This window comes from Eleutherodactylus coqui, chromosome 7 (assembly GCF_035609145.1).
Source record: "Eleutherodactylus coqui strain aEleCoq1 chromosome 7, aEleCoq1.hap1, whole genome shotgun sequence".
Classification (NCBI taxonomy): Eukaryota; Metazoa; Chordata; class Amphibia; order Anura; family Eleutherodactylidae; genus Eleutherodactylus; species Eleutherodactylus coqui.
This window is the reverse complement of record NC_089843.1, coordinates 4,065,214-4,089,256: the sequence shown is the minus strand read 5'-3', so window position 1 is coordinate 4,089,256 and position 24,043 is coordinate 4,065,214. Positions and strand designations below refer to the sequence as shown.

The window sequence follows — 24,043 nt, the reverse complement described above, 5'->3', positions numbered from 1 at the left end:
GTACGGCAGCCGCGGTCTATCCCTGTATGTTACACGAGGTATATACCTGACAATATCAGCTGTACGGCAGCCGCGGTCTATCCCTGTATGTTACACGAGGTATATACCTGACAATATCAGCTGTACGGCAGCCGCGGTCTATCCCTGTATGTTACACGAGGTATATACCTGACAATATCAGCTGTACGGCAGCCGCGGTCTATCCCTGTATGTTACACGAGGTATATACCTGACAATATCAGCTGTACGGCAGCCGCGGTCTATCCCTGTATGTGCCGGCTTCATCCGTTATACGAGGTATATACCTGACAATATCAGCTGTACGGCAGCCGCGGTCTATCCCTGTATGTTACACGAGGTATATACCTGACAGTATCAGCTGTACGGCAGCCGCGGTCTATCCCTGTATGTTACACGAGGTATATACCTGACAATATTAGCTGTACGGCAGCCGCGGTCTATCCCTGTATGTGCCGGCTTCATCCGTTATACGAGGTATATACCTGACAATATCAGCTGTACGGCAGCCGCGGTCTATCCCTGTATGTTACACGAGGTGTATACCTGACAGTATCAGCTGTATGGCAGCCGCGGTCTATCCCTGTATGTGACGGCTTCATCCGTTATACGAGGTATATACCTGACAATATCAGCTGTATGGCAGCCGCGGTCTATCCCTGTATGTTACACGAGGTATATACCTGACAGTATCAGCTGTACGGCAGCCGCGGTCTATCCCTGTATGTTACACGAGGTATATACCTGACAGTATCAGCTGTACGGCAGCCGCGGTCTATCCCTGTATATTACACGAGGTATATACCTGACAGTATCAGCTGTACAGCAGCCGCGGTCTATCCCTGTATGTGCTGGCTTCATCCATTATACGAGGTATATACCTGACAGTATCAGCTGTATGGCAGCCGCGGTCTATCCCTGTATGTTACACGAGGTATATACCTGACAGTATCAGCTGTACGCGGCTGATGGATGTTGCCGTAGGGGCAGTATGGAGCGGCGCTCTGCCGGCTGTTTCTCCAGTTTTCCCGCAGCGATAATGGACGCCTTCCCTTCTTATATATCTGCTTGTAGTCACATGATATATTCTCGGCTCCGCCCTCTGCCTGCAGGGTGCTGACTCCTCCCCCTTAAGCCCCTCCCTGATATGTATGGATATCTTTGGCGCTCAGTCTGAGTTCCCGCCGCCGGGGATGAAGCTGTACTTTCTCCGTTCTGGCCGCCGTCTCCATAGAGGTTGTGTTCTCTCCCTCTGTCTGTATGCCCGGAGCGTAGCAGCTGCGTACTAAGTGTGACCGTGCGGACCGGTCCAGTAAACCTCATGACCATGTCAAGAGCCCCACGGCGTCCGGCTGATGTACTGAAGGGCGTGGAGAGGACTACAGCCATGTATTCTATTGTCATCCTGTAGTCCCTCCCACAGTAAGGACTTACTGTATGACTGTAAGTGTCCGACGCATCCCTTCTATTTGGATCCGGATTTGGTAAAGTAGTGCACTAATGATCGGCGGCTCGGAAATATTGTGCCAATGGGGGAAGAACGATTGATGAAGTGGATGGTGGACAGATGTTACAACAAGCCAATAATATAAAGGAGAGGGATCTGTAATATACCGCCCCGCCAGGCAGAGTACGAGTATATAAGGACCATTCTATGGCTGCACAGGGATCTGGGCGTTGTGATGGCAGGCGGAGGGTTTTACCCAGTGTTAACAGTGCGGGCACCCTGGTGGTAATCAGCTCACCAAAGTATGATCAGCTCTTGCTGATCCTGGGGCAGAGTGTGCAGAGTAGTTTCATCATTTAGCTTATGCATGTGATAACTGTGTCCAGGCGTGTGCATAACACCTCTATCCCCCGCTACTCCTCACAAACAGACCGCACCGCTCTTCTCAGTTGTCCATTATTTATTGTGTGGTAACTGATCGTCTCCCATCTTGCCCCAGAGACCCTCAAGTCCTCGGGAAGCATCATCGGGTGCAGGGTGCAGTCACTCTTTGATAAGCCCACCATCGCCCTCGCTCACGAAGCGTTTGCGGCCCCTGTAGTAAAGGACAGAAGGGTTAATGTGCTGGCGTTGCCCATTCTTCCTCAGACTGCAGCGCCCCCCGCGTTCTACGATACAAGACGTGCGCTCACCTAGAGGGACACTGGTCCCGCAGCTGTTGGGTAATCGCTCCCTCCTTATAACATAGGTCCACTAGTTTCTCCATAACGCTGTGGGCCATTGGGACATCCAGACTGAGGTCTGGCAACTCCGAGTACACCCGCTGGAAGCCCTGGAAGACATGGGACAGTGAGAATGACGCGGATGAGGCAAACCTAGTCATATATGTGAGCAGAGCATTACCCGGTTCATCTGGTCGAGGGTGATCAGGCCACTTTCCCATAAAGCTTTTAATAACTTCACCACCATCAGGACATGGCCTTCAACTGAGCCTTCCAACAACAGAACCACAGCCTGAAACGAGGAGGGACCAGAATGAGGATAGTAACCGCCATTATCAGACACACTGAGCATATCCCGTCTCCCGGACCCTCCACGTGGTATTGGAGACGCACCTCATAGACAAGTTCATGGTGGAAATGAGGCACCTCCAGCTCCCTCAGGCATCGCTCTGCCTCAGACACTTGTCCTGACACCAAGAACTCCTGTAGGATCAGGTTCATCTGAAAGAAAATACATTCATGAGATACCAGGGCCGGTCGGCAAGAGACGGCACTCTTGTTACAACGGAGCTAGAAGCAATAATAAGGTCCGCCAAGGAGGAGAATAAACCGTAATAGTACAAACATGAAGAACGTAAAGAGTGTATAAAAGGAAACCATGGAAGTGGAGAAACTGACCTCATAGATACAGAAAGACCCTACCTATATGCAGGGCGGTCGCCCTAATGAGGTTGGCCCCATGTCAAAAAGCCCAGGTGACCCTGACTGACGCGATAGCAACCGGTAATGTGGCAACAGATGTTATACAGATACTCTTTTTGTCAAACAATCAGCCCAAGAAGAAGTTGTTGTTTTGCTGTAAACCTCGGCATGCAGATCTGTAAATGATGGGAGTTGTGGTGATTAGATGGACGGTCACCGGAGGACCTAAAAGTGGTTCCCCCTTTGACCTATAAGAGACTCTTTCCTTGTGTGTAGTGACCTCTTCTTCCGCATGTGGATCTTGTTGGCCACTAGACGCCTCTACGACGCAGAGAAGAGATTTCACCCCATTACCAGAGGGGGGCGCATTATTGGGATGTGAGAAGCTGGATGGTCGTATCGATGAATTGTCCCCCAACAGCCGTTCTGACCTGACTGTTAGCAGGTGTTGGGACCAGTGGATGCGGGCACACAAGGTGACCGGGCTCAGGACGCCCCCTACAGACCACCAGTAGAGAGGAGTGTCTGACCAGACTGTTACGAGGTGTTGGGACCAGTGGATGGAGGTACACAAGGTGACCGGGCTCAGGACGCCCCTACAGACCACCAGTAGAGAGGAGTGTCTGACCAGACTGTTACGAGGTGTTGGGACGCCCCCTACAGACCACCAGTAGAGAAGAGTGTCTGATCGTCCGACAAGCACCAGCAGCATTAAGTGTCTCACTGTCCACCATCCAGAGACAGGGGGCGCCATCGTTACACCTCTGTGTCTGTCGGAACTATTTCCAGGCACTTGGCTTAAAAAATTTTTAAAAAAGTGGTCTCGCGGCCCTCCATTACATCGACGGTCTTTGTCATCCAGGTTTAGTTTGGGCACGGACGACGGCTGTGTTCATATCTAGAGCTCTCGAGGTGTGCACCTCAATCCTGCCCCCTGCTGGTGTGATGATCTGTGGGGGCCATCGTATACAACAGTCGGTCCCCCCTAGTGGTGGTACGAGGGACAATGACAGCTCAGCAATATGTTCAGGACATCCTGCAGCCACATGTGTTCCTCTCATGGTGGCTTCCAGCAGGATAATACTCGGCCGCACGCGCACACACACACATGGGGGTCTCAGGAAGCCCCCACAACATTGTCACACTGCGGAGGCTGCCTGGTTGCCAAATTTATTGCCCACTAAACATGAATGGAACCATCGGGGACACCAACTTCCACAGCCGACGAGTTTGCACAATCTAGAGGCTCAGTTACAGCAAATGTAGAGTTATAACATATGGAACCTGTATGCCTCCAGGCCTAATATTCAAGCTAGAGGCGGTACAACAGGGTACTAGAGCCTCCATACCCACCTGTATCACATCTTGTATCCAAGCTAGAGGTGGTACATTAGGGTACTAGAGCCTCCATGCCTGCCTGTATCACATCTTGTATCCAAGCTAGAGGTGATACTACAGGGTACTAGAGCCTGCATGCCCCCTGTATCACATCTTGTATCCAAGCTAGAGGCGGTACAACAGGGTACTAGAGCCTCCATGCCCGTCTGTATCACATCTTGTATCCAAGCTAGAGGTGGTACTACAGGGTACTAGAGCCTCCCTACGAGGGGTCGGTTCTCCACAATAAATGATGCTTTTTCTCTGATATGTAACCACTTATAACAACGTTACAATCACAGAGAACGTTCTTCATGTGGAGCCTAAATAAATGGACACGAATGCTGATTTGTTCGGGTGAGAGGTGGAACAACTCTAGACAACTAATCTGCCTACATACAGAAGTATCACTGATGGCATCTCCTGTGAGCATACGCCAGCATGAGGACCTGGTGGGCGGGGCTGACATGGCGCCGTCCCCCCAGCCCTGATGCATTGTGATGGTACTTACTTCCTTAGTAAGATGTTTAACAGGTCTCTGTCCCCCACCAACACCCCACACGTTGTCCAGTCGGATAATTTCTCTCTTGATTCTTAATAGCACCGCGGCACGGTCTAGTGCTGCCCTGAGGAAGGGACCACAAGTGACAACGTGAGATTACATCAGAAAACTTGAGGGATGGAGCAGAAAAGGGAAGAAAGAGGAGCATTAGAGGGATGGGAGGTGGATCGAGAGAGAAGTGCAAGGTGGCCAAAAGACAAGATGGTGATCATCGGCATCGAGGGGTGATAAGGGGAATGGAGACATCCTGCCCTTTATGAGTGTGTGGTACTAGAGAGGGTGTGGTCAGTCAGGAACACCACACCCCTAATGTGTTAACTCCGCCCATTAGCAGTCTGACCGTTTCAGTAGGACTGACGAGATGGAATATGTCTTTCATACTGGTGGGAAGTATTAGAAAAATATTATAGGAAAATGCCTCTGATAGGGTAATTCAGCTGCTTCCCATGGTGTGAAAAATGGCGCTATGAGAGGGCGGGCCCAACGTGACGGGTATCCTGATACTTGTTCATCCTAGATGACCCCACCAGATAACATGCATTATTCCCTCCAGTCACCGCCAGCCCTCTCACCGCGCATGCTCACAGTCAACTCGTCCCTTGTAGCGATTCAGGAAATCTAATGGCAAAGCGTGATCTGCAACCGCACGAGCGATAAACTGTCCCAGCATCTGCAAGACAAAGCACGCTGCAGAGTCAACATCAGTCCAACGAGACCAACGGGCAGAAGAGATGACTCCAATGCACCATTACAGGACATTGGCATCCATCATATTGCCATTACCTGTGGAGCCTCCGGAGTGTCCAGGATCAGGTCAGGGAGGTCCGTCAGCAATCTGTCAAAGGCGCACGCCATATCCTCCTCAGACAAGACTTTGCAGAGATCACAGAGGAGACGTGACGTCAGCTCTCGGTGGCTAGCTTTTCCTTCCAGGGACAGAGAAACAGCAAGACGGGGAACCCCAGGCTTCTGACTCCCCAAATTCAACTCTCGCAAAAGAGCCTGGAATCAATCAGAAACAGACCCACAGCTTAAAAGTCTCTGCAGCCTGTGCCCCCACATGACACACGGTCCGGGCTCTCTAACCCGTAACTCCAAGACTCCAACATCATAAGTATCACACATGGCCAGATACTTACTAGAACCTCCTCAGTGTCTGCATGCTCAAAGTATTCCTTCACCATGGGCTGCACAGTCTTCTGCAGCCCGGTCTCATCCAGCTCCGGAATCACCTTCTGATACACCGTGTCCCCCTGTTGGCAGAAATCAGTGACTGACGAGCACACGGACATCACACCATACACCCATTTGTAGTCTGCGATAGTCAGCTGTCCAGGAGAACAAAGACAACCTTCTCCAGATGGAATTACAGCATATATACTTGAAGCCGTGCTGCTCCTGCTTTCTTTTTGGCCTTGAAGGGGTTGTAGCATCAGAACGCACCCCATTCCGAACACGTTACCCAGGGTGAACAGCTGACCAAGGGCAAAACGTATTAACGATGTCTGTGTAACACTCAGACTAGGCTGCCATAAAGAAATGACTGCCTGATCTAAAGCAACTTAGTGGCCATCGTAAAAGGCGTATTGGTGGACACTATAGGGTTAATAACTCGCTTGTACTAATTCTTACTCAGATTATAAACAATAAGATGAAGATATCTACCTCCCCTTTCTCCCTTCACACCTGGGGCTGTAACCCTCCCTCTAAGCTCGCCTCTCGATCTCCCGAGTTCCATCCGAGGGCCGCCTTTCGATCTCCCGAGTTCCATCCGAGGGCCGCCTCTCGATCTCCCGAGTTCCATCCGAGGGCCGCCTTTCGATCTCCCGAGTTCCATCCGAGGGCCGCCTTTCGATCTCCCGAGTTCCATCCGAGGGCCGCCTCTCGATCTCCCGAGTTCCATCCGAGGGCCGCCTCTCGATCTCCCGAGTTCCATCCGAGGGCCGCCTCTCGATCTCCCGAGTTCCATCCGAGGGCCGCCTCTCGATCTCCCGAGTTCCATCCGAGGGCCGCCTCTCGATCTCCCGAGTTCCATCCGAGGGCCGCCTCTCGATCTCCCGAGTTCCATCCGAGGGCCGCCTCTTGAGTTCCTCTTTTCTGCCTGAGCCCTCGTCTATGAGCACCAGCAGTACAGTTCTGCTTCTTGAAGGTCCTCTTCTGTGGCAGCCTATCTTCTCCCATACTCCCTTTGGCATTATTCATGGTATAGTACTTTTCTAGCTTCTTTTGTCATCACTTCTAGGCTCTTCTGAGCAGCTCCCCTCCCTCTCCGAGGCATTTTGTCTAAGCAGTACATATAATTGGGAAAGTGCAGCCACCATTCCTAGTCTTTAGAGTGATCCCGCACGATGTGCTTTATGCCAGCCTCCGAGCAGTGCTAGTCTCTTAAGCCGTTGACCCAGTCATGCAAAATTTCTAGCCATATACACCAGCTCCCCACAGGTATTACCTGAGCCGCTTCATCATAATTTGGGTCTCGAGCATCAGGTTCCTGGTAAGTGTAGACCTGTCCTGGAGCACCCCAGACGCCTTTTCCACCAGCACCTCCTGCAGGAAGAACCAAAGATGTGGCCTTCTATCCCAGACATTCACATTCTAATGGTCTCCATCATTATCATCCTGACATACATTCTAGATCTACAATCCTTGGCAGAGACCTCTACAACCTACTACTCCACCACACAGCCTTCACTAGATCTGCCGTCCTGGACACCACGTTCTCCACCATCATTGCCTCCTCAACTAGAGGACTACTTTGCCTTTTATCAGATCTAGAATCTACTGCTCGATACCAGTGTGCCCCCTCATTGCTGACATGTGCAAGAACACTCACCTCTACCATTTTTTAGCCCCATATTATCAATAACCACTACGATCTCCATATCTTTTCATGCCCACTGCCCCCTCCTCTGCCATCATTCTTCATTTACTCCTCTTACCTTTCTTGGGCAGTCCTCGTCCTTTGCCCATTCGTGACTTTCTGTCATGGCCTTTCTCTCGGGGGCTGATGGGCTCCACTGGACTGTCTGTACTCTCAGACTCTCTGGTAGAGTCCCGGGATGATGTCCGATGGATGCGACGCTTGGCCTTCGCCTTCACCTTTGCTTCGTGTAGAGCCTTTTCCTGTGGGGTCCAGTCACGTCCTACCTCCTCGTCGCTCAGCTCCTCTCCCTCCAACACTCCATCCTCTCCAGGACCCATCCCAGCAGAAGACGATGCCGCAAATAAGAAAATCTCCTGGAAACCAAATAAGAATGTAAACGTCCAGATCCACCGTGAACCAACACAAGAGAGCGCCACCATATGGTACACGGACAGCATCGCATATGACGTCATCAAAAAACACTCAGCTGTCGATAAAATGACAGGCACAGTTAATGAATTTCTCTCCAAGTGGCGCTGCCCCAAAGTATCTGCACATCAAAAGTGTCAGCTGAGGGGTAACACTCATACATGTGAGGTTCTGCACACAGACAGGAAATACATGTCACCTTTACACACTAATGGGAAACCACTGGGGACTCTGACATGGAGAAGGACTTAGCGGGTTTAGTTAACTGTAAGCTTAACTGGAGCAACCAGTGTCAGGCAGCTGCAGGCACGGCAGATGGGATCACAGGGTGCATCAGAAGAGGTCGCATAACTAGAACATTGTTCTTCGTCTTTACAAGTTACTGGTCAGACCACACATGGAATATTGTGGACTGTTTCAGGAGCATTCTGGAGAGTTACAATGAAAGGTGTGGCCTGCACGGTCACCAACATGGACCCAATGTATGGATTGGGCCCATATACCTACAGACACCACAGATATGCAGGGGGCTACTCAGACGGCTAAGCATCCCTCCAGACTTCTTCTGTCCACTTGTCAACTTATTGCACTTCACCAGGCCAGATAGGTCCTACATGATATTGGATCCTGTCCCATGACTTTTGACACAGTAGTGTGTTTGAGGGTCAGTAAAGAGATCTCTCCCATCATCTATTATACCCAGAAGTGTAACAAGGGGACTCTCTAATGACTGTGTATAATATACTGGAGTAAGGACAGAGATCTCTCCCATCATCTATTATACCCAGGACTGAAGAAAGGGGGCGCTCTAATAACTATGTATAATATATCAGGGATCAGTACAGAGATCTCTCCCATTATCTATTATACCCAGGACTAAAGCAAGGGGGCGCTCTAATAACTATGTATAATATATCAGGGGTCAGTACAGAAATCTCTCCATCATCTATTATACCCAGGACTGAAGCAAGGGGGCGCTCTAATAACTATGTATAATATATCAGGGATCAGTACAGAGATCTCTCCCATCATCTATTATACCCAGAAGTGTAACAAGGGGGCGCTCTAATGACTGTGTATAATATACTGGAGTAAGGACAGAGATCTCTCCCATCATCTATTATACCCAGGACTGAAGCAAGGGGGCGCTCTAATAACTATGTATAATATATCAGGGGTCAGTACAGAAATCTCTCCATCATCTATTATACCCAGGACTGAAGCAAGGGGGCGCTCTAATAACTATGTATAATATATCAGGGATCAGTACAGAGATCTCTCCCAATATCTATTATACCCAGGACTGTAACAAGGGGGCGCTCTAATAACTATGTATAATATATCAGGGATCAGTACAGAGATCTCTCCCATTATCTATTATACCCAGGACTGAAGCAAGGGGGCGCTCTAATAACTATGTATAATATATCAGGGATCAGTACAGAGATCTCTTCCATCATCTATTATACCCAGGACTGTAACAAAGGGGGCGCTCTAATAACTATGTATAGATATATCAGGGGTCAGTACAGAGATCTCTCCCATCATCTATTATACCCAGGACTGTAATAAGGGGGGTGCTCTAATAACTATGTATAGATATATCAGGGGTCAGTACAGAGATCTCTCCCATCATCTATTATACCCAGGACTGTAACAAAGGGGGCGCTCTAATAACTATGTATAGATATATCAGGGGTCAGTACAGAGATCTCTCCCATCATCTATTATACCCAGGACTGTAACAAAGGGGGCGCTCTAATAACTATGTATAGATATATCAGGGGTCAGTACAGAGATCTCTCCCATCATCTATTATACCCAGGACTTCCAGAGGATAGAAAGTTTCTACACATAAAAGGGTTTCTTTACTGTAAGAGCAGTGAGACTTTGGAACTCTCTCCTGAGGACGTGGTGATGGTGAACTCGCTGAGTACAATTGGGTCCTGGTGTGTAATAATATTACATGTTATATAATAGGTTATTTCAGAAGGGTCGGTGACCGGGGATTATTCTGATTGGAGTCGGACATACATTTTTTCCCTCAATTATAAAAAATTGGCTTGTAGCTAATAGGCTGACCTGGACGGCCATGGCTCTGTTACTACGTCACTGCCCCAGCCTAGTGTCCGTCCATGTGTCACTGTCCCCTCTCTCAAGTAGTTGCTCTGTCCTCCCCCCAGTATCCGCAGGACTCGGCGGGTCTCACTGGTTTTGACACCCACCCCCATTTATCTTGCACCTCCAGATACATTTCCTTGCTATTGGTTCCATGAGAGAAACAACTTCTCTCAGCAAGGAAGGAGTTAATGCAAAAGAGAAGAAGGTAGTGCAAAAGTTAATGTCACTGTGGGAGGGTGCAGGGAAGGGGTTAATGGCTGGGGGACGGTGCAGGGAAGGGGATCCTTGGGCACAATATGGGCTCCATGTGTACCATATGTTTACAGCACGTGCTGAGCCTGCGAGGCGGCTGACCTCCCCCTGCACCCCGCTCCCCCCCCTGCAGCCGCAGCCTCATGTGGCCTCACCAGCCCCCCATTGTATGCGCCTCTCACCTCCTGTCCTCCACACACCCCAACACTGAGCCTGGAGCCTCCAAATCCCCGCAGAGCCTCCCTCCTCCTGCCCAGGAAGTGATGTGAAGTGTGATGCCTCAGATCCCTCCCCTAACCTCCTCCTCTATTCCTGCCTCCTCCTCAGCACTGCCTCCTCCCAGCCTCCTCAGTCCTGCCTCCTTCCAGCCTTCATACTCCTCAGTCCTGCCTCCTTCCAGCCTTCATACTCCTCAGTCCTGCCTCCTCCCAGCCTCCTCAGTCCTGCCTCCTTCCAGCCTCCTCAGTCCTGCCTCCTTCCAGCCTCCATCCTCCTCAGCCCTGTCTCCTTCCAGCCTCCATCCTCCTCAGCCCTGTCTCCTTCCAGCCTCCATCCTCCTCAGCCCTGTCTCCTTCCATCCTCCTCAGCCCTGTCTTCTTCCATCCTCCTCAGCCCTGTCTTCTTCCATCCTCCTCAGCCCTGTCTCCCATCAGCCCCCAGCCTCCTCAGTCCTGCCTCCTCCAAACCTCCATTCTCCTCAGCCCTGTCTCCTTGCAGCCTCCAGCCTCTCGAGGCATGCCTCCTCCCAGCCTCCATCCTCCTCAGTCCCGCCTCCTTCCAGCCTCCATCCTCCTCAGTACCGCCTTCATCCTCTCTAGTTCCGCCTCCTCCCAGCCTCCATCCTCCTCAGTCCCGCCTCAATCCTCCTCAGGCCTGCCTCCTCCCAGCCTCCTCAGGGCTGCCTGCTCCCAGCCTCCAGCCTCCTCAGGCCTGCGTCCTTTCAGCCTCCATCCTCCTCAGCCCTGCCTCCTCCCAGCCTCCATCCTCCTCAGCCCTGCCTCCTCCCAGCCTCCATCCTCCTCAGCCCTGTCTCCTCCCAGCCTCCATCCTCCTCAGCCCTGTCTCCTCCCAGCCTCCATCCTCCTCAGCCCTGCCTCCTCCCAGCCTCCATCCTCCTCAGCCCTGCCTCCTCCCAGCCAGCTCAGCACTGCCTCCTTCCATCCTCCTTAGCCCTACCTCCTCCCAGCCTCCATCCTCCTTAGCCCTACCTCCTCCCAGCCTCCATCCTCCTTAGCCCTACCTCCTCCCAGCCTCAGTACTGCTTCCTTCCATCCTCCTCAGCTCTGTCTCCTTCCAGCCTCCTCAGTCCTGCCTCCTTCCAGCCTCCTTAGCCCTGCCTCCATCCCCCTTAGCCCTGCCTCCTCCCAGCCTCAGCCCTGCCTCCTATCAGCCTCCTCAGCCCTGCCTCCTCCCAGCCTCCATCCTCCTCAGCCCTGCCTCCTCCCAGCCTCGAGTCTTGCCTCCTCCCAACCTCCATCCTCCTCAGCTCTGCCTCCATCCTCCTCAGCTCTGCCTCCTCCCAGCCTCCATCCTCGTCAGCCCTGCCTCCTCCCAGCCTCCATCCTCGTCAGCCCTGCCTCCTCCCAGCCTCCATCCTCGTCAGCCCTGCCTCCTCCCAGCCTCCCTCCTCGTCAGCCCTGCCTCCTCCCAGCCTCCATCCTCGTCAGCCCTGCCTCCTCCCAGCCTCCATCCTCGTCAGCCCTGCCTCCTCCCAGCCTCCATCCTCGTCAGCCCTGCCTCCTCCCAGCCTCCATCCTCGTCAGCCCTGCCTCCTCCCAGCCTCCATCCTCGTCAGCCCTGCCTCCTCCCAGCCTCCATCCTCGTCAGCCCTGCCTCCTCCCAGCCTCCATCCTCGTCAGCCCTGCCTCCTCCCAGCCTCCATCCTCGTCAGCCCTGCCTCCTCCCAGCCTCCCTCCTCGTCAGCCCTGCCTCCTCCCAGCCTCCATCCTCGTCAGCCCTGCCTCCTCCCAGCCTCCATCCTCGTCAGCCCTGCCTCCTCCCAGTCTCCATCCTCGTCAGCCCTGCCTCCTCCCAGCCTCCATCCTCGTCAGCCCTGCCTCCTCCCAGCCTCCATCCTCGTCAGCCCTGCCTCCTCCCAGCCTCCATCCTCGTCAGCCCTGCCTCCTCCCAGCCTCCATCCTCGTCAGCCCTGCCTCCTCCCAGTCTCCATCCTCGTCAGCCCTGCCTCCTCCCAGTCTCCATCCTCGTCAGCCCTGCCTCCTCCCAGTCTCCATCCTCGTCAGCCCTGCCTCCTCCCAGTCTCCATCCTCGTCAGCCCTGCCTCCTCCCAGTCTCCATCCTCGTCAGCCCTGCCTCCTCCCAGTCTCCATCCTCGTCAGCCCTGCCTCCTCCCAGTCTCCATCCTCTTTAGCCCTGCCTCCTTCCAGCCTCCATCCTTTTTAGCCCTACCTCCTTCCAGCGTCCAACCTCCTCAGTCCTGCCTTCTCCCAGCCTCCATCCTTTTTAGCCCTACCTCCTCCCAGCCTCCATCCTTTTTAGCCCTACCTCCTCCCAGCCTCCATCCTCCTTAGCCCTACCTCCTCCCAGCCTCCATCCTCCTTAGCCCTACCTCCTCCCAGCCCTCAGCACTGCTTCCTTCCATCCTCCTCAGCCCTGTCTCCTTCCAGCCTCCTCAGCCCTGCCTCCTCCCAGCCTCCATCCTCCTCAGCCCTGCCTCCTCCCAGCCTCCATCCTCCTCAGCCCTGCCTCCGCCCAGCCTCCATCCTCCTCAGCCCTGCCTCCGCCCAGCCTCCATCCTCCTTAGCCCTGCCTCCGCCCAGCCTCCATCCTCCTTAGCCCTGCCTCCGCCCAGCCTCCATCCTCCTTAGCCCTGCCTCCTCCTCAGGCCTGCCTCCTCCCAGCCTCCATCCTCCTCAGCCCTGCCTCCTCCTCAGGCCTGCCTCCTCCCAGCCTCCATCCTCCTTAGCCCTGCCTCCTCCTCAGGCCTGCCTCCTCCCAGCCTCCATCCTCCTCAGCCCTGCCTCCTCCCAGTCTCCATCCTCCCCAGCCCTGCCTCCTCCCAGCCTCCTCCCAGCCTCCATCCTCGTCAGCCCTGCCTCCTCCCAGCCTCCATCCTCGTCAGCCCTGCCTCCTCCCAGCCTCCATCCTCGTCAGCCCTGCCTCCTCCCAGCCTCCATCCTCGTCAGCCCTGCCTCCTCCCAGCCTCCATCCTCGTCAGCCCTGCCTCCTCCCAGCCTCCATCCTCGTCAGCCCTGCCTCCTCCCAGCCTCCATCCTCGTCAGCCCTGCCTCCTCCCAGCCTCCATCCTCGTCAGCCCTGCCTCCTCCCAGCCTCCATCCTCGTCAGCCCTGCCTCCTCCCAGTCTCCATCCTCTTTAGCCCTGCCTCCTCCCAGTCTCCATCCTCTTTAGCCCTACCTCCTTCCAGCCTCCATCCTTTTTAGCCCTACCTCCTTCCAGCGTCCAACCTCCTCAGTCCTGCCTTCTCCCAGCCTCCATCCTCTTTAGCCCTACCTCCTCCCAGCCTCCATCCTTTTTAGCCCTACCTCCTCCCAGCCTCCATCCTTTTTAGCCCTACCTCCTCCCAGCCTCCATCCTCTTTAGCCCTACCTCCTCCCAGTCTCCATCCTCCTTAGCCCTACCTCCTCCCAGCCCTCAGCACTGCTTCCTTCCATCCTCCTCAGCCCTGTCTCCTTCCAGCCTCCTCAGTCCTGCCTCCTTCCAGCCTCCTTAGCCCTGCCTCCATCCTCCTTAGCCCTGCCTCCTCCCAGCCTCCATCCTCCTTAGCCCTGCCTCCTCCCAGCCAGCTCAGCACTGCCTCCTTCCATCCTCTTTAGCCCTGCCTCCTCCCAGCCTCCATCCTCGTCAGCCCTGCCTCCTCCCAGCCTCCATCCTCTTTAGCCCTGCCTCCTCCCAGCCTCCATCCTCGTCAGCCCTGCCTCCTCCCAGCCTCCATCCTCGTCAGCCCTGCCTCCTCCCAGCCTCCATCCTCGTCAGCCCTGCCTCCTCCCAGCCTCCATCCTCGTCAGCCCTGCCTCCTCCCAGCCTCCATCCTCTTTAGCCCTGCCTCCTCCCAGCCTCTATCCTCTTTAGCCCTACCTCCTCCCTGCCTCCATCCTCTTTAGCCCTACCTCCTCCCTGCCTCCATCCTCCTTAGCCCTACCTCCTCCCAGCCTCCATCCTCCTTAGCCCTACCTCCTCCCAGCCTCCATCCTCCTTAGCCCTACCTCCTCCCAGCCTCAGTACTGCTTCCTTCCATCCTCCTCAGCCCTGTCTCCTTCCAGCCTCCTCAGTCCTGCGTCCTTCCAGCCTCCTTAGCCCTGCCTCCTATCAGCCTCCTCAGCCCTGCCTCCTCCCAGCCTCCATCCTCCTCAGCCCTGCCTCCTCCCAGCCTCGAGTCTTGCCTCCTCCCAACCTCCATCCTCCTCAGCTCTGCCTCCATCCTCCTTAGCCCTGCCTCCTCCCAGCCTCCATCCTCCTTAGCCCTGCCTCCTCCCTGCCTCCATCCTCCTTAGCCCTGCCTCCTCCCAGCCAGCTCAGCACTGCCTCCTTCCATCCTCGTCAGCCCTACCTCCTCCCAGCCTCCATCCTCGTCAGCCCTACCTCCTCCCAGCCTCCATCCTCGTCAGCCCTGCCTCCTCCCAGCCTCCATCCTCGTCAGCCCTGCCTCCTCCCAGCCTCCATCCTCGTCAGCCCTGCCTCCTCCCAGCCTCCATCCTCGTCAGCCCTGCCTCCTCCCAGCCTCCATCCTCGTCAGCCCTGCCTCCTCCCAGCCTCCATCCTCGTCAGCCCTGCCTCCTCCCAGCCTCCATCCTCGTCAGCCCTGCCTCCTCCCAGCCTCCATCCTCGTCAGCCCTGCCTCCTCCCAGCCTCCATCCTCCTTAGCCCTGCCTCCTCCCAGCCTCCATCCTCCTCAGTCCTGCATCCTCCTCAGTCCTGCCTCCTCCCAGCCTCCATACTCTTTAGCCCTGCCTCCTTCCAGCCTCCATCCTTTTTAGCCCTACCTCCTTCCAACGTCCTCAGTCCTACCTCCTCCCAGCCTCCAGCCCCCTTAGCCCTACCTCCTCCCTGCCTCCATCCTCCTTAGCCCTGCCTCCTCCCAGCCTCAGCACTGCCTCAATCCATCCTCCTCAGCCCTGTCTCCTTCCAGCCTCCATCCTCCTCAGTCCTGCCTCCTCCCAGTCTCCATCCTCCTTAGCCCTGCCTCCTCCCAGCCTCAGCCCTGCCTCCTATCATGCTCCTCAGCCCTGCCTCCTCCCAGCCTCCATCCTCTTTAGCCCTGCCTCCTCCCAGCCTCCGTCCTCCTTAGCCCTGCCTCCTCCCAGCCTCCGTCCTCCTTAGCCCTGCCTCCTCCCAGTCTCCTCAGCCCTGCCTCCTCCAAACCTCCATCCTCCTTAGCCCTGTCTCCTTGCAGCCTCCAGCCACCTGAACCCTGCCTTCTCGCAGCCTCCATCCTACTCAGTCCTGGCTCCTCCCAGCCTCCATCCTCCTGAGCCCTGCCTCCTCCCAGCCTCCATCCTCCTCAGCCCTGCCTCCTCCTTCTACCTGCCTCCTCCCAGCCTCCATCCTCTTCAGTCCCAGCTCCTCCCAGCCTCCAGCCTCTCTAGTCCTGCCTCCTCCAGCCTTCTCAGCCCTGCTTGATCCCAGCCTCCATCCTCCTTAGCCCTGCCTCCTCCCAGCCTCCATCCTCCTTAGCCCTGCCTCCTCCCAGTCCCCTTAGCCCTGCCTCCTCCAAACCTCCATCCTCCTTAGCCCTGTCTCCTTGCAGCCTCCTCAACCCTGCCTTCTCCCAGCCTCCATCCTCCTCAGTCATGGCTCCTCCCAGCCTCCATCCTCAGCCCTGCCTCCTCCCAGCCTCCATCCTCCTCAGCCCTGCCTCCTCCCAGCCTCCATCCTCCTCCCAGCCTCCATCCTCCTCAGCCCTGCCTCCTCCCAGCCTCCATCCTCCTCAGCCCTGCCTCCTCCTTCGACCTGCCTCTTCCCAGCCTCCATCCTCCTCAGTCCCGGCTCCTCCCAGCCTCCAGCCTCTCTAGTCCTGCCTTCTCCCAGCCCCCAGTCTGCCTCCTCCCAGCCTCCATCCTCCTCAGCCCTGCCTCCTCCCAGCCTCCATCCTCCTCAGCCCTGCCTCCTCCCAGCCTCCATCCTCCTCAGCCCTGCCTCCTCCCAGCCTCCATCCTCCTCAGCCCTGCCTCCTCCCAGCCTCCATCCTCTTCAGCCCTGCCTCCTCCCAGCCTCCATCCTCTTCAGCCCTGCCTCCTCCCAGCCTCCATCCTCTTCAGCCCTGCCTCCTCCCAGCCTCCATCCTCTTCAGCCCTGCCTCCTCCCAGCCTCCATCCTCTTCAGCCCTGCCTCCTCCCAGCCTCCATCCTCTTCAGCCCTGCCTCCTCCCAGCCTCCATCCTCCTCAGCCCTGCCTCCTCCCAGCCTCCATCCTCCTCAGCCCTGCCTCCTCCCAGCCCTCAGCCCTGCCTCCTCCCAGCCCCCAGCCCTGCCTCCTCCCAGCCCCCAGCCCTGCCTCCTCCCAGCCCCCATCCCTGCCTTCTCCCAGCCTCCAGCCTCCCTAGTCCTGCCTCCTCCCAGCCTCCATCATCCTCAGACCTGCCTCCTCAGTGCTGCCTCCTTCCATCCTCCTTTTACAGTACTAGTAGTGTGCGCAGGTACGCACGGCGCGGGATTCCCTGACCCTCACCCATGCAAATGTCCCTTCCCGGAGGTAGCCCTAAAGGTGAACAGGTCCAGGCCGGAGGGATAAACAACTTCAAAACGGATTTATGAAACACCCTCCAAGAACTCGGTAAATCCAACTCATAAGCTAGAGGATTAATGACTCACATTATGGCAAAGGGACCGATAAGACGCGGCGCAAGCTTTACCGAGGGGAGCTTCAATTTTAAATTCTTCGTGGACAGATAGACCTTCTGACCGACCTCAAAGGACTCCAACACAGTGGACCTTTTACAGCTACGTAGTTGCATACGACCACTTCCTTCCTCCAGATTCTTGTGTACACCATTCCAGACCTCCGGCAGCTCACTAATAACAACATCAACCGTGGGACAAGCTGTAGGTACTGGAATGGACGTCAGGAACAGGGGGTGCCGACAGGACACACAGAAGAAAGGTGACACCCCGTCGCAGACTGACCCTCTCACCCACAAAAAGACCCAAGTATTGTACTAGGTCTGGATTTTTATGTTCCGTTTGCCCATTTGTCTGCGGATGAAACGCTGATGAGAAGGACGGAGATGTTCCCAAGTTTTTTCAGGAGGCCTTCCAAAAATTGGGCCACGAATTGCACCCCCCGATCCGAAACTATATTGACCGGTATTCCGTGCAATCTTATAATCTCTCTAATGAAAATCTTCACTAATTCAGCGGCAGACGGTAATGTTTTTTAGAGCAACAAAATGGGCCATTTTTGAGAACCTGTCAACAACTACCAAAATGGTGGAACAACCCTGTGACAGAAAATCCATGGACACGTGCGACCGTGGACTACCAGGTACTGACAACAGCATTAAGGGTCCCTCAGGGCTCTTATGGCGACTCTTACCACGTGCACAAGCTGAACACCGATTTACGAACTCCCAGACCTCCCGTGCCATGCCGGGCCACCAGTAGAATCGGGAAAATAGCTCAAGAGTCCCCTGGACCCCCGGATGCTCTGCAAAAACGGAGGAATGAGCCTCCTCCAGAACCAACAACCACAGGGACATCAGTACAAATAACTTCCCTGGTGGAACACCTCCCCTCCCCCCGCAGCTTCTTGTTGATATTCCTGAAGCTGAGCCGGAAGGTTCAGTGTCAGGGCTGCCACCATGACACCGGGCGGGAGGATGCCTTCCAGAGAAGAGTCCTTAACCTCCAAAGTCCTAAAACTGCGGGAGAGGGCGTCAGCTTTCACATTTTTATCTCCCGGCAGGTACGTGACTGTAAAATTGAATCTCGAGAAGAAAAGCGCCCACCTGGCTTGCCGCACATTGAGACGCTTAGCATTCTCAAGATACACTAAGTTCTTGTGATCGGTGAAGACCTGTGTTGAGCCCCCTCCAGAAAACGACGCCATTCCTCAAGTGCCCATTTTATTGCCAACAGTTCCCTGTTCCCAACATCGTAGTTGTGCTCGGCGCTACTGAATTTACAGGAAAAGAAGGCACACGGATTAAACCCTGAACGGGCCCCCAATTCCTTGGAGAGGACTGCCCCCACCCCAACCTCCAAAGCGTCTACCTCCACGAAAAAGGGCTTCTGAGGGTCCGGCTGAGTAAGCACCGGCGTGGTGGAAAAAGCCCTCTTAAGTTGCTCAAACGCCTCTGAAGCTTCTGGAGACCACGACGTCACATCCGCTCCTATTTTTGTGAGATCGGTCAGCAGTTGTGCAATCACTGAAAAAATTCTGATAAATTTTCTGTAAAAGTTGGTAAACCCAAGAAAGAGCTGAAGAGCCTTCAAATTATGTGGTTTAGCCCATTGTGTGATTGCCGCAACCTTGTCTGACTCCATACACACATCAGTTGGAGTAATGATATACCCCAGGAATGACACGCGTTTGACCCCAAATGAGCACTTCTCCATTTAACATACAATTGGTACTCCCGTAGCCGCTCTAACACGAAGTGTAGATGTCTGACATGTGTCCCAATCCGACGGGTACACCAAAATGTCATCCAAATAGACAACTATAACTGCAAATGGATAAGGTTCAATAAATGCCTGTCCCACCCTGCGAAAAGCCTTGTAAGACACCCTACAAGGCACCAGTAATTTAGGGAGTACCTGGCCTCCTAGACGACCCTCCCGACAGTCACCTAGGAGCTGAAGTTTACCTGCTGCTTCCGTAGCTGCCTTTCCTGGCAGGATGCCATGCGATGACCAGCCTTGCCGCAGTAAAAACAGAGTTGGTTTGAAACCCGGAACCACCTCCGCTCTCCAGGACTCAACCGGTCCACTTCCATGCCATCAGCTCCGGGGGTTGACAATGGGGTACCGGCTGTAGAAGTCGCCAGAGACTTAGCACCACGTTCTTGACGGTACTCTAGTTTAGCTTCCCTTCTAGACCTGAGCCTACGATCAGCTCTGACTGCCAATTCCATAACCTGATTCAAAGTAGATGGTGACGGATGGGACAGCAATAGATCCTTTACATCAGACAGGCCTCCCAAAAACAAATCTCTGAGCGCACAGTCGTTCCATGCAGATTCACCTGAATACTGCCTGAAACTAGAGCAATATTCTTCTGCCGACTGGGGCCCCTGGCGAAGGGCCAACAACTTACTGACTGCGTAACCCGCACAATCGGGTTCATCAAAAATATTCCCGAGCTCAATGAAAAAAAGAGTCTACCGACTGCAGACAAACGGAATCAGCCGGTAAGGAATAGGCCCATGACTGAGGCCCTTCTCTGAGCAGAGACATAATCCCCACCCGTTGGGGCTCGGACCCAGAGGAACGAGGCCGCAGGCGTAAATACAACTTACAAGCCTACCGGAAGACAAAGAATTTTTTCCCGTCCCCCAAGAACACCTCGGGTAATGGGCATTTACGTTCAGGTACTGGATCAGCGGGCACAACCAACCGCTACTCATGATGGCTGAGCCGCCCCGACAGGTCCTGAACCATCCCGGCCAGGTCACGGATCTGACGGGTAATCGTATTGTAGGACTCCATTCACACCGTTAATCCCACCACAAAAACTGCAGGCAAATATTTTCTTGGCCGGTTATTATGTTACAGTACTCGTAGTGTGCAGAGGTACGCGCGGCGCGGGTATGTTACACTACTCGTAGTGTGCAGAGGTACGCACGGCGCGGGTATGTTACAGTACTAGTAGTGTGCAGAGGTACGCACGGCGCGGGTATGTTACAGTACTAGTAGTGTCCAGAGGTACGCACGGCGCGGGTATGTTACAGTACTAGTAGTGTGCAGAGGTACGCACGGCGCGGGTATGTTACAGTACTAGTAGTGTGCAGAGGTACGCACGGCGCGGGTATGTTACAGTACTAGTAGTGTGCAGAGGTACGCACGGCGCGGGTATGTTACAGTACTAGTAGTGTGCAGAGGTACGCACGGCGCGGGTATGTTACAGTACTAGTAGTGTGCACAGGTACGCACGGCGCGGGTATGTTACAGTACTAGTAGTGTGCAGAGGTACGCACGGCGCGGGTATGTTACAGTACTAGTAGTGTGCACAGGTACGCACGGCGCAGGTATGTTACAGTACTAGTAGTGTGCAGAGGTACGCACGGCGCGGGTATGTTACAGTACTAGTAGTGTGCAGAGGTACGCACGGCGCGGGTATGTTACAGTACTAGTAGTGTGCAGAGGTACGCACGGCGCGGGTATGTTACAGTACTCGTAGGGTGCAGAGGTACGCACGGCGTGGGTATGTTACAGTACTAGTAGGGTGCACAGGTACGCACGGCGCGGGTATGTTACAGTACTAGTAGGGTGCACAGGTACGCACGGCGCGGGTATGTTACAGTACTAGTAGGGTGCACAGGTACGCACGGCGCGGGTATGTTACAGTACTAGTCGTGTGCACAGGTACGCACGGCGCGGGTATGTTACAGTACTAGTCCTGTGCACAGGTACGCACGGCGCGGGTATGTTACAGTACTAGTCCTGTGCACAGGTACGCACGGCGCGGGTATGTTACAGTACTAGTAGGGTGCACAGGTACGCACGGCGCGGGTATGTTACAGTACTAGGAGGGTGCACAGGTACGCACGGCGCGGGTATGTTACAGTACTCGTAGGGTGCACAGGTACGCACGGCGCGGGTATGTTACAGTACTAGGAGGGTGCACAGGTACGCACGGCGCGGGTATGTTACAGTACTAGGAGGGTGCACAGGTACGCACGGCGCGGGTATGTTACAGTACTCGTAGGGTGCACAGGTACGCACGGCGCGGGTATGTTACAGTACTCGTAGGGTGCACAGGTACGCACGGCGCGGGTATGTTACAGTACTAGGAGGGTGCACAGGTACGCACGGCGCGGGTATGTTACAGTACTAGTCGTGTGCACAGGTACGCACGGCGCGGGTATGTTACAGTACTAGTCGTGTGCACAGGTACGCACGGCGCGGGTATGTTACAGTACTAGGAGGGTGCACAGGTACGCACGGCGCGGGTATGTTACAGTACTAGGAGGGTGCACAGGTACGCACGGCGCGGGTATGTTACAGTACTAGGAGGGTGCACAGGTACGCACGGCGCGGGTATGTTACAGTACTAGGAGGGTGCACAGGTACGCACGGCGCGGGTATGTTACAGTACTAGGAGGGTGCACAGGTACGCACGGCGCGGGTATGTTACAGTACTAGGAGGGTGCACAGGTACGCACGGCGCGGGTATGTTACAGTACTAGGAGGGTGCACAGGTACGCACGGCGCGGGTATGTTACAGTACTAGGAGGGTGCACAGGTACGTACGGCGCTGGTATGTTACAGTACTAGGAGGGTGCACAGGTACGCACGGCGCGGGTATGTTACAGTACTAGTCCTGTGCACAGGTACGCACGGCGCGGGTATGTTACAGTACTAGTCCTGTGCACAGGTACGCACGGCGCGGGTATGTTACAGTACTAGTCGTGTGCACAGGTACGCACGGCGCGGGTATGTTACAGTACTAGTCCTGTGCACAGGTACGCACGGTGCGGGTATGTTACAGTACTAGTAGGGTGCACAGGTACGCACGGCGCGGGTATGTTACAGTACTAGGAGGGTGCACAGGTACGCACGGCGCGGGTATGTTACAGTACTCGTAGGGTGCACAGGTACGCACGGCGCGGGTATGTTACAGTACTAGGAGGGTGCACAGGTACGCACGGCGCGGGTATGTTACAGTACTCGTAGGGTGCACAGGTACGCACGGCGCGGGTATGTTACAGTACTAGGAGGGTGCACAGGTACGCACGGCGCGGGTATGTTACAGTACTCGTAGGGTGCACAGGTACGCACGGCGCGGGTATGTTACAGTACTAGGAGGGTGCACAGGTACGCACGGCGCGGGTATGTTACAGTACTAGGAGGGTGCACAGGTACGTACGGCGCTGGTATGTTACAGTACTAGTCGTGCGCACAGGTACGCACGGCGCGGGTATGTTACAGTACTAGTCGTGTGCACAGGTACGCACGGCGCGGGTATGTTACAGTACTAGGAGGGTGCACAGGTACGCACGGCGCGGGTATGTTACAGTACTAGGAGGGTGCACAGGTACGCACGGCGCGGGTATGTTACAGTACTCGTAGGGTGCACAGGTACGCACGGCGCGGGTATGTTACAGTACTAGGAGGGTGCACAGGTACGCACGGCGCGGGTATGTTACAGTACTCGTAGGGTGCACAGGTACGCACGGCGCGGGTATGTTACAGTACTAGGAGGGTGCACAGGTACGCACGGCGCGGGTATGTTACAGTACTCGTAGGGTGCACAGGTACGCACGGCGCGGGTATGTTACAGTACTAGGAGGGTGCACAGGTACGCACGGCGCGGGTATGTTACAGTACTAGTCGTGTGCACAGGTACGCACGGCGCGGGTATGTTACAGTACTAGTCGTGCGCACAGGTACGCACGGCGCGGGTATGTTACAGTACTAGTCGTGTGCACAGGTACGCACGGCGCGGGTATGTTACAGTACTAGGAGGGTGCACAGGTACGCACGGCGCGGGTATGTTACAGTACTAGGAGGGTGCACAGGTACGCACGGCGCGGGTATGTTACAGTACTCGTAGGGTGCACAGGTACGCACGGCGCGGGTATGTTACAGTAGTAGTAGGGTGCACAGGTACGCACGGCGCGGGTATGTTACAGTACTAGTAGGGTACACAGGTACGCACGGTGCGGGTATGTTACAGTACTAGGAGGGTGCACAGGTACGCACGGCGCGGGTATGTTACAGTACTAGTAGGGTACACAGGTACGCACGGTGCGGGTATGTTACAGTACTAGGAGGGTGCACAGGTACACACGGCGCGGGACTCCCTGACACTCACCCATGCCAATGTCCCTTCCTGCAGGTAGCCCCAAAGGTGGACAGGTCCAGGCCGCCAACACTGACCCTACGCTGCCTAGTGGCAGGACAGGAAGGAACCGCCGTACCTCTGCAGATGACAACTTACTGGTACTGACAGCTAGGCTGATGGAATAACCAACACGACAGGAGAACCACAGAACACAGGCAGAGCTGGATGGGGACCGGGTAACTACCACTGGAGCGGGACCGAGGTCAGACACACAGGGAACGGAACCAATAACTGGCAACTGATATCAGCAGCTGCCAGACTATATTCAGGAGTCTCCGCCCCTTGGGCAGAGACCAATCAGGCCAGCTGACCGGAGCTCCCAGCCAGCCACTATAACTATATACTAACTATACTATAACTCAGAGATAGAGCACGCGTACACCTGCCACATGCCGCTCCCGCACGCCAGAGCACGGCGCCGCAGCTCGCCGACCTGAACGTGGGCACAATACCATCCCAGAACACCGCGGAGAACCACGCCACTGCCACCCGGGGTCCCTGACCGGCCTCATGATAACACCTCCTCCTTAGACCTGCCCCCTCCCAGCCTCCATCCTTTCTAGTCCGG

The 24,043-nt window shown here is 55.2% G+C and overlaps 1 protein-coding gene across 2 annotated transcripts; it reads right to left on the bottom strand.

Moving 5' to 3' along the window:
* Positions 1–1,907: 1,907 nt before the first annotated feature.
* Positions 1,908–19,558, bottom strand: LOC136572322 (programmed cell death protein 4-like). 2 transcript variants are annotated; one of them, XM_066572810.1, is made up of 11 exons: positions 19,277–19,558; positions 7,768–8,065; positions 7,278–7,375; positions 5,968–6,081; positions 5,612–5,830; positions 5,401–5,498; positions 4,778–4,892; positions 2,581–2,688; positions 2,369–2,479; positions 2,158–2,297; positions 1,908–2,060 (listed from the first exon to the last, which is right to left on the bottom strand). In XM_066572810.1, the coding sequence occupies exons 1-11, from the start codon at positions 19,541–19,543 to the stop codon at positions 2,009–2,011; spliced, it is 1,620 nt and encodes a 539-aa protein (XP_066428907.1). In that variant the 5' UTR covers positions 19,544–19,558; the 3' UTR covers positions 1,908–2,008. The 2 variants fall into 2 exon arrangements, with proteins under 2 accessions (XP_066428907.1, XP_066428908.1); XM_066572811.1 differs by lacking the exon at positions 19,277–19,558 and adding an exon at positions 10,676–10,785.
* Between the last annotated feature and the right edge of the window lie 4,485 nt (positions 19,559–24,043).

Bases quoted from the DNA above. Each gene is read 5' to 3' on its own strand.
- LOC136572322 (XM_066572810.1), bottom strand. From the start codon at position 19,543: ATGGAATTGGCAGTCAGAGCTGATCGTAGGCTCAGGTCTAGAAGGGAA. The intron at 7,376-7,767 runs GTAAGAGGAGTA...TTCTTCCTGCAG, and splicing joins ACGAGGACTGCCCAAGAAAG to GAGGTGCTGGTGGAAAAGGC. The intron at 5,499-5,611 runs GTAATGGCAATA...TTTGTCTTGCAG, and splicing joins ACACTCCGGAGGCTCCACAG to ATGCTGGGACAGTTTATCGC.